At 38.5% G+C, this 10,075-nt stretch overlaps 1 protein-coding gene across 3 annotated transcripts in view; it reads left to right on the top strand.

Moving 5' to 3' along the window:
* Positions 1-10,075, top strand: part of si:ch211-220f16.2 (golgin subfamily B member 1) — a 31,998-nt gene that overhangs the window by 6,705 nt on the left and 15,218 nt on the right. For 2 of the 3 annotated variants that reach the window (XM_026378581.1, XM_033325933.1), the window contains exons 11-20: positions 127-242; positions 388-505; positions 667-758; positions 865-1,016; positions 5,620-5,770; positions 6,521-6,644; positions 7,936-8,069; positions 8,607-8,716; positions 9,545-9,713; positions 9,793-9,897. In XM_026378581.1, the coding sequence (XP_026234366.1) occupies positions 127-242; positions 388-505; positions 667-758; positions 865-1,016; positions 5,620-5,770; positions 6,521-6,644; positions 7,936-8,069; positions 8,607-8,716; positions 9,545-9,713; positions 9,793-9,897 (1,271 nt within the window). The remainder of the gene's footprint in view (positions 1-126; positions 243-387; positions 506-666; positions 759-864; positions 1,017-5,619; positions 5,771-6,520; positions 6,645-7,935; positions 8,070-8,606; positions 8,717-9,544; positions 9,714-9,792; positions 9,898-10,075) is intronic. The other variant, XM_026378580.1, reaches the window with a different exon arrangement.

Here is a 10,075-nt window from a genome sequence, read left to right on the forward strand (position 1 = left end):
GGATGGTTAAAACATTATAGTAAAGATCCATCATTTTGCCTCACATATACATTGGATCTTTGCTCGTTGGTTTTCTCTCTGGACTTCAGCCATTTCATGTGACTTTCTCTTTTTTATGTTTTGCAGCTCAAGCAAAGCAAAAAACAGAGGAGGCCAGCAGATCAGAGGCCAAGTTCCTGAAAATGAAAGCCTGGTCCAAAACTCGAATCAGACAGTTGGAGGAGGAGTTGAAGAAAAGTCAGGTAAGCCAACGAAATTTTCATGATTGATGTACTGTGTTGTGCTGCGTTCTAGATGTTTAAAGGAAAAGTATGAAACGCATCAAAGTGAAGGAAGTAGTTAAAAACATGACACCCATTTAAAAGATGCTGACCATGTCTCCTTTAGGCTGGCGTTGCCCCCCCAGATCTTACTGCCCTGCGGAGTCGTATTACAGCTCTGGAGGAGGAGCGAGAAGAAAACCTCTGGAAAGTCGAGCAATATGAGGATCTCAAAACACAGAACGGTAACTAAATCAATTCAGAGTTTGTACTTTGTCGAGTGTAGCAGAAAATCTGGTGAACCATACTGATCCACTTAAATTCACTGAAATCATTTTTTAAGTCCGTGTCACTTGTAATGTTCACGTGAAAATCAATATTTTGTGTATGTAATTATTTCTTCTAGAAATGCTTGAGGCCAAGCTTGTGGTGTATGAGGAGCAACAAAGGACACTACAAGCAGACCTGGAGCAGTTCACCAAGAGGGCTGCCTCTCAGGTCAGGGATCCAGGATTCTTCTGTGTTCTCCTGCTTGCAGTCTATAGCTAAGTCGGTAAGGAATAATGATTGTTGTCCTGTTTCTCTCTGCTCCTTCTGGCCACAGGCAAGTGAATCGGGTAGTGCTGATGATGCTCAGAGCCAGGTCCTGGAGTGGCAGGAGATGGTAGCTGAGGCAGTCAGTGCCAGGGACCGGGCCAGGGAGGAGAAGGCTGCCATGGCCCTCCGGATTAGTCACATGGAAGAGGAAAGAGAGGGTAAGACGCGTCCAAGAGGATGACTACAGTATGTCACGTCAAAGGCAAATTAATAAAAGAAGTAATTCATCAGGGTGAGAATTTATGGAAAAGTCTGGGCTATCGTTTTTATTTTATAGTTTTACTGACGTAATGTTTTATGTGCACAAACCTGCCACACCTACCAAACCAATGCACACCTAATCTGTATAGAAAATCTGACATACTGTACTACTCAACAAAACTCATGCACAGTGAGCCTTATTTATATGAAGAACTGTCCTAAAATAACTTTTTTAGTGCAAGTAACATTGTTTTGGGCATAATCCAGAACAGAATGCAGCCTTAAGACAAGCTAGTTTGTACAAGAAGCTTGTACAAGAAGTTTGTACAAACTGTTATTGTCTCCTTTTAATGTCCCGTCATTTACTTTTTGACATACAGTAGACGAATTGTCTGTAACCTAACTTCCTGCTCAGTGCAGTCTGACCTAATTAACAATAAGCCAATCAACCTTAAACCAATTACTTTATGATTTTGCTTAAAAAAAAAAGTTTGCTTTTTAAGTTGGCATCATACTCAGTGTTTCTTTGTTAGTCGTTACATTAATATGGCACAAAGAACATGTCGACTTAGTGGTGGTGGTGTTTCTGATAGTTCTGACCTGCTCATAGTCTTTGACACACCACAAATTTGAAAACTTTTGATGGAAGAACAAACTGACCATCTTAGGCTCTTAAGTTTCACCGGGTTACAGGTATGGGAAGCATCAGGGTCTGGCTTGTTTTTGCGAACGAATGTGTCTTGTAGTTTAAATATAAAAACAGAACAAAACAGCACAAACATAATGATACAAAACCAAGAATAATGTTAAAGTTGAAATTATTTAACAGACATTCACAAACAATTGTAGACGTAGACATTCATATCAGATCATATTCAGTCAGAATTTTGTTTATATTCATGTGAAAGTGGCTTTTTAAAAATCCATTACACAAAATGAGGAAGACTTTATGATTTTGTGTTTTGCCTATTTCAGGTTCTTGTAAATGATTAAATACGCCACTTTCGTTTCTGTTTGTATCCAGCATTGACACCAACCTGTTACTTCACATTCCAGTGAACGTTAGTCATCACAGTGTAGATGCCGATCCAGTTTTGAGGCTGTAGTTTGTGTTTTTGAGTTGTATTGTTTCACACTGTGAGATTCCCCACTAAGATGTTTCAGTTTTGTGAGATGTGTGAGATAGGGGAGATTTTTTTAATGCATTGGAAGCTGCTGAAGAATTTGGTATAAGGGCTGAGACTGCTGAGTTTGGTGGTAGTAGTAGTAGTAGTAGTAGTAGTAGTAGTAGTAGTAGTAGTAGTAGTAGTAGTAGTAGTAGTAGTAGTAGTAGTATTTTGTTCACTACTGTGGAACAGTTGAGCTGAGGAGCTTTGTGGTTTGGATGTGGTGGAGAAAACATTTACAAGACATTTCAGGGATTCACTAAATCAAAGAAACTGGAGACGAAGTGTATATTTTTGTAAAGTTTGTTTAGTTCAGTTAGAGTTTTATTTTGTTCACTCCACCGTTACCAGCAGTACCATCAAACTTGGTAGTCCGGATAGATGTTGAATCTGTTTGACTGTTTACCACATGTCCTCTGTTGTCTGACTGAACATCACTTTCTTTATCTTTATTTTTTCCCATCCTCACCTTTGTTATTGGGGAGCATTTGGTTGATCCCGTGCTGCCTCCCATCTCATGGACCTTCACTCCCCCCCACACTCTCCCTCTCCAGCCCCTGCTCCAGGGATGGGAGCAGCCACACAGAACAGTTTCCCATCAGTTTTGTGCATGCAGGTTCCTCCAGACCTCTGTTGCAACGTCTGCTCACTGTACTACCTGCAGGTTTCCTGAGTTTTTCTTCATCTGTGGGGTTGAGCTACAGGCAGTACAGAAGCAGACGGCATCAGACTGCCGTTTTGTTTTCCCTGTTCTTCCCCTCCTGTATTGATACTCTTCTCCATTTTAACCCTTTCTGTTCTTCTGTCCTACTGTTTCTTTTTTCAGTCCTTTTATTAACTTTTTTAGATGAAATCAATGCACCAATAACAATATTGAGGTTTCAAATAAAATCAAACATGTTTCTGTTGTGGTGGATGGTTTAATTTTAATTTTAAAGTTAATTTACACTAACTTTGATACAAGGATGAATGTATGTGTACCCCCCACTCCACACACAATAACGTTGATATATCTTTGTTTGTAGTCCGTAGAAAGCAGAGAAGCATTTTATTGATAAGAACAGATTCATCCATTTCTGAAACGGATCACTTAGTGCAGGTACATACTTCATGCTTTTGTAATGGATTTATTTGGGGTTTAGAATATAATTATCTTTATAGTTTTTAGAATATGTATAAGAAGTATAAGTAGACAGAATAACAAACAGATTAGGTACAAGGAAGCAAATCTTTGATTCCTCAGATATATTTTAGTCACAGCTCTGGACAACCAGATATTTATAAACCAGAGTAATGAATGAAATGAAGTTAAATAAAATGTAAGTCATGCTCAGAACAAAGTGGGTAATAGTCACTTTTACATTATAACTGTTGATCCTGATGAACTGTGTGTGCTACCAGCTGTTAAATTACAGAACCAATGAAGTGACGTAGAAATTAATGAACCTAGTGTAAATAATGAGACTCGAAATCCTAACAACTCAACTCACAGCCTTCACAGTAATTAACACATTTTATGAAGGACGACTGCAGATAATTTGTTGCTAGAGTTTAATGAATCTGTGTCTCATTCACTTCTGTTTCTTCTAACGCTGACAGAAAACCAAAAACCTTCCCTGAACCGGCATTTCTTTTTTAGTGAGACCTAGATATAGTTAATTTTTCATCTCCCCATTGATTTGTCCTGTTGGTGTCTTCTTTTGTCGATTACAGATAGAGTGACTGCAGGAAACTCAATTACAAGTGTAATTATTGGTTTATTACTGAAATGGAAGCTGCCTCTTATGTAATACACTCCTATGATTTGGTTTGATTAGTTTGACAATAGCTTGCTTTCTGGTTTACTGATTTTAAATTGGATCTTACCTGTTGATATAAACTGTAGACACGTTAACTAAAGCTTCATCAACATCAGTGCATGCTGAGCTTTTGCTTCTCTGTTTTGCTGCTGCAGGCTGCAATATTTCTAGCAACGTTACATTATTTCTAAGCAAATCATTACTTTTAGGAAGAGTTAATTTGAGAAACAATGAAGGTCCAAGCCTTTTTGAAAAATTATTCATGTGCGGAATAATAAATCAGCTTCACTTTGCATTAAAATCACATTCCCAATCTCAGTAAATTAAAAAAAATAACATATAAACACAGTCTTACCTAAAGAAGCCTGAATAAGCTGTATGCTTTGTGATTTTGGCACTGCTGTTATGTTAGGATATGATATATGAGACACTGCATGACTGCATTACATCTCAGGCACTAATAAAGCAAACTCAACTCAAATATATATTACGGCAAAGGACTCACTGTTTTGGCTTCATGAATAATACTCATGTCTCTCCTGCTCTTTTCATCCTCCACATACAGTATAATCTGTACTGCTGTGGTCAGTGTAGGTGTACAGTCTGCCTCTGTTCTGCTTCAGACTTGTTTATCCACAATGAGAAGTGTGGAGGATTTTAGTCCTGGTAAATGCTTAAAGTTCTGTCTTAATAATGTTGTATTATGTGATCAATGAATAGATTAGATTAGAGCCTGCTTAACCCTGCTTATGTACTGAACCCACACTGACCACTGCTTAACCCATTGAACTCCATTTCTGTTTCTGCCCCACCCTTTGCTTTGAGCTGCCCCTCCACCCCTTGACCTTCCCCTACACTTTCAAATCAACCTGTTGTGTGTCACAAAACAGATGGGAAATTTCTTTTCAGCCTGATCAATCTGGCATTATCCTGCTTGCGTCCTATGCTGCTAAATGAAAATCAAAGTAATGTAAAACCACTGCAGGAACCCCCCACAGATCCACGTCTGCCTGGTGTCCCTAAACAACTGTCTGGTCTCCTTATTGAAGTCACAATGATGAAACATTGGCTTTACGTGTGACTCATGAAACTGGACGCTCTCCTTCCTCCCACAGCCACTTTCCCTTCTTGTCTCCCACATGTTTAAATGCTGTTTTCCTCTGCTATGCAAATTAGGTGTGCATGGCTCTGACCAGAATGTTGCTCTTGAAGTGTTTCTCAGGTCCATATGCCCTATGCAAATACAAAAGTACATATACTTATACAGTACAGTGTGTCTGTAACTTTCTCCATCTTTGATTCTCTCAGTCTCTGCCTTCATACTTTGTTCATACAGTCTATCTATCTAGTTGTCTTCACTGTTGGATGTTTTCTATGTTACAAAGTTTATTAATGGAGTTGAAAGTGCCTCCCCATCTTTATCAGAACCACCAACACCATCTATGCCACCACTCTCTTCTACTTTGCAAATCTGTCTTCTTGTTTGTCACATCCTCCTTTCACTGCCATCATTCTGTCCATTACATTTGTACCCACCTCCCATCCATACAAACATCCTCAATCCAACGCAACTTCCCCCTTTCCCTGTGGCACAAAACTGATTGAGGATGACTGGTTCTTTCCTGGCTGCTCCGATTCAGCACTGGCCACTCGGCAGCAGGAGTTGGAGGAGGAGTTGGCTCAAACTCGGGGGCTCGGTCAACACAGGCCCAAGAAACTGGTGGTTCCATCCCAGCGAAGCCTGCAGGTTGGTGGCCAGACTGCTGTGGTTGCACAAGTGTTTATGTCAGGATACTTTACCTGTCTGCCTGTACGACTTTAATTTGAGCAATCTTCAGAAGGTGGAAAATTACATTAGGTATTACCCTTTGTTAAAATAATTATAAAATAATCCAATTCAGAAACATGTAATATACCCAGCTCTAATTAATTTTGGCATAAACAAAACTGCCTAAATTAGTGCCAAAGGTACGCATCTCTGCTAAAGTGTTCTTCACAGTCAGCACTTATTCCTGACCTGTGTGTAACCCTCAACAAGTTCCAGCAATTAAAATCCAAAAGAGCGTCTCTAAACTAAACCAACAAATTTATTCGGTAACTGTGTGGAAGCAGCTGCACAGCAGTGGTGTATGTACCCTCATAATCTGAATAATGCAGGGGACATTGTCCCTCCCCTGACTTTGTAGTTGTCTTCACCAACTATAGGAATTAATAGGAACTTACAGGTACCAACTAAAAGAATGGATTGTGCCTGGAGACATTATTTAGAGTAAACAATTAAATATACTTTATAATATCAGTCTTTTGACTTGTTCGAAAGCTTGCCCACCGTTTTCTGCCCACCAGCAGCTTGTTGGTGTGTGATTCATTTAATGAATTCAAACCCAAACAGACATGTAGAATTTACAATGTGTAGTCCGTCAAATCATTATTTTGAAGATTGTGTGCTTTACAACCTGCGACTGCTCTGCTTCAATTAAATTCATCCCACTTGCAGGAGGATTTTGAGTTTGATGGACAGACCCCTTTCCAGGACCCGAGCAGCACCTCAGGAGGCACAACCCCAATGGAGGGAGAGAACATGGGAGGTTGGTGGCCCGAGTACAGTACTCCTGACACAGGTGTGAGACCCACTGGACAGTTTACACTGGCATGCACACGTCATCTGCACATTACTTTGGGAACTTTAAGTTGTCTTTGGGTTGATATTTTGTTGGTTTCATTATAACACTCCAAACATTGTACTGAGTGTTGGATTATGGCTGTTGGTTGGTTTTGTCTTTGTCCATCTAACCTGCCGATATTGTGATTGTAAGGGCTGGATTACCTGTATTGGGTGATTGTGTTTTACTTACTATAAGGATTAGCTTGGTTCAGCTTGCCTTCTTTTCACACTTGAGCAAACTGAATTGAAGTTCATCCTCAGTGAGTAAAAAAATGACTGAGACAGTTGCTATAATCCTAAGATTTAAACACTCATTTGTTGGTTTACATTTTCATCAATTGACAGTATTTTTGTTGGACATGTGCATGCTGGTTGAGCTGACTAGTGTTGCTAGGATTGCACTGAATTCTGGTGAAAGCATAGAATTATATGTGGAGCGGTACTGCCCGGCTGTGGTAAGTTATGTTTTTTCATTGTTTGCATGCTCTGCTACTTTTCTTTATTTCTTTTCATGCTGTTTGACACTGCCCCTTGTCATAAAACATTGTCATGTGATTCCACTGATTCATGTTTTCTACAAACCTTACCTGCTTTCCCCCCCCCCTTTTATCAATGCCTTAGAGCTGTCACTTAATATGACCATGAGAACAAATATAATATTCTACAATTGGTTTGATAATTAATGCAGTTATATAATTATATAATTAACATTGTTCTGTTAATTTATTCTTAAATAAGAAACTAACTTTTAAATTCAGATTTGGTGTTAGTTCAGCAGTTTTACCTTTAGCCACAATTTATCCATCTGAATTTTAAAATGATTTTGTTGTCAGATAGTTTGTGTCCAGATTATCTGCTTAGCAATTAGTTACAACTAGCACGTAAGAAACAACTGTTATACTTGAAATTTAAATTCAGGCAAATCATTAAAATAAAATCATTACAATTAAAATCCATTTCTTGGTCTATGAACAAGTTTTCTGCCAGTGCTACCCCAGTACAACAATTCTCAATTCCCTTTGCCATACTGGATGGCTTTTAATCTGACAAAAACTGTGCAGGGAGTGTTGCATTTTATTAAACGTAACATGAACAGCCTGAACTCTGTTGTTCAGCTGATTATTATTATTATTATTGTAAAATTTGTCCTGTAAGCTATTAGAACATAGTTAATTCTTTCCTATATGTGTTGATTACAGGTATCGCAGATATGTTTTCTCAGTTTTTTTCCTTTCTGATGATTCTAGATGGACTACGGTCCGTTGTGGAGGAGTTGGAACTGGAAAGGAACCAACTGCAGGAGCAGATACTGACCTTAGAGGAGCGCTGTCAAGATCTGGAGGATCGACTGCAGCTGCAGGCGCGCATCGAGGCACTGCAGGTAACCTCACTAAACAAATCTTCTGCCAAGATCACATCTCATAGCCCCAGGGTTAAGTTAAACCAGTTGTACTAAATATTGTATTACACTCACACTATGAAGATGTAACTTACCTACTGATGAGTGAATTGCATGTTTTTTTACCCCAGAGGACTAGGATTTTGTAACAAACCCTTCTAACACAGGTGACGTTTGATGTAGATGAAGATGAGCAGCCATATTGGGTCTCTCAGGTGTGTTGGGTCTCTCGTGTTTGTGTGCGCTAGAGAGCACCTCTGGCGGTGACAGCTAATGGTGTGGTGTGCTTGTTTAATCCAGTACACGTGTGTTAAATAATGTTTTAAGCAAGCGAAATGTTCTCTCGCAGACTCACTGGGTGTTGAAAACCACATTTCAATGTTAGAAATGGTGAATATCAGAGGTGACTATTACCAAACATATAGAGATTGTGATGATTGTGACATAAACGGTGTTGCTGCTTTTTAGTACAAAGAATTTAATCTTTGCATACTGTTTGTTGTTCTTCTGCCACGACAGAATGAGTCAGAGAAACTTCAGAGCCAACTTGCCAGTGTGCGAAGTCAACAGAGCAGAGATGCAGAAAAGCATCAGCTTCTGGTTAACAGTCTGAATGAACAGCTCAAAGGGTAAGCTCTTCATTCACAGCAAAACCTGTTTTGCTATGATTTCATTTAAATCAGTAAACAAGGTCATGAATGGACACTATAAATCCTGTAGCCATATAGTAGGATGATTAGCGCTGCTCAAATCGTTAGTATAGCTGGATTCATATACCTGGAAATGAATTTAGTTCTTCATCATGTCAGTTTGGCCAATAAAAGTCAAAGTCAAGAGGTTTACCATTTTTGTTTCTTCTACAAATGTGTAAGTACTATGTGAGAAAAGTAATTTATTTTTAGTGTTCAAGGATTTTAATGCATATTTTACAAAAAATCTATTAAATTCATTATCAGCAGATCTTAATTTAATAAGCTTTCAAATTTGAGTCAGTTGAATTGATCATTTATTTAACTAATCAAGCCATTAAAAATAACATAGTGCTGTATTATGACATGTAGAATATTAAACCCATTATCCCAGAATTACACATTCTGTGAGTGGGAGATTTTATGACATTCATGCACTTTAAAATGAGTGCATTAATTTTCTTGCTTGTGAGTCATTATACAGTGCAGCGTTTTTTAAAAAGTAGTGAAAAAACTTTCAAAATACAGTTTTATCTGAAAAATTATTTGCAGATAATTAAGCTGTGACTGAACCTGAATGAACACACAAACAAAAAAGGCCGTATCTCTGCAGGTCATTTTACAGTCATGTTTAAATTGTTCGGGATTGGATAGACAAAATCTTTTTGTACCCAGGAGTAGACTACCCGACTTTGCATCATACAGCCTGGTATCTGACACTGGAAGTTTAAGTGTTAAATATTTTAGTTGTTGTGATTGTCTTTTTAGGCTGAGTGACACACAAGAGTGCCTGGAAAGCTCCCTCATTGAGAAAGAGAATACATTGGCCAAGACATCAGAGAAACTCGAGCTCATCAACAGCCTCAGAGAATCTTTGAGTGAAAAAGAGATTCAATACAAAGAGGTGTCTGAAAAGCTCCTTCAGACTGAGCACACTGTAAGTTTTTGTTTCGTGTTACTTCCTTTTATTTTTGTGTAAAGGTTCACATCTCATTGTGTGTTTTTCTTTTTTTTAGCTGGAGAATGTTTCCATGAAATGCAGCAGCTCAGAGAAACAATGCTCTGAGTTGAAGACAGAAGTTGCAGACCTCATGCAGAAGCTGAATGTGCTGAAGGACAAGGTGTGATTTTAGTTAATTGAGACATGAATCAAGTTTCAGTGTCATTAATAGCACATTTTTTTATCCATTAATTCCAGCTCACCCATACATGGACAGCAATTAAATATAAGATAATACTGCTGCTGATAATACTTGAAATCTCCTTGATGATTAATCTTGGCTTTGCACTAGTGATAAA

The sequence above is a fragment of the Anabas testudineus genome, chromosome 3, assembly GCF_900324465.2.
Source record: "Anabas testudineus chromosome 3, fAnaTes1.2, whole genome shotgun sequence".
NCBI lineage: Eukaryota > Metazoa > Chordata > Actinopteri > Anabantiformes > Anabantidae > Anabas > Anabas testudineus.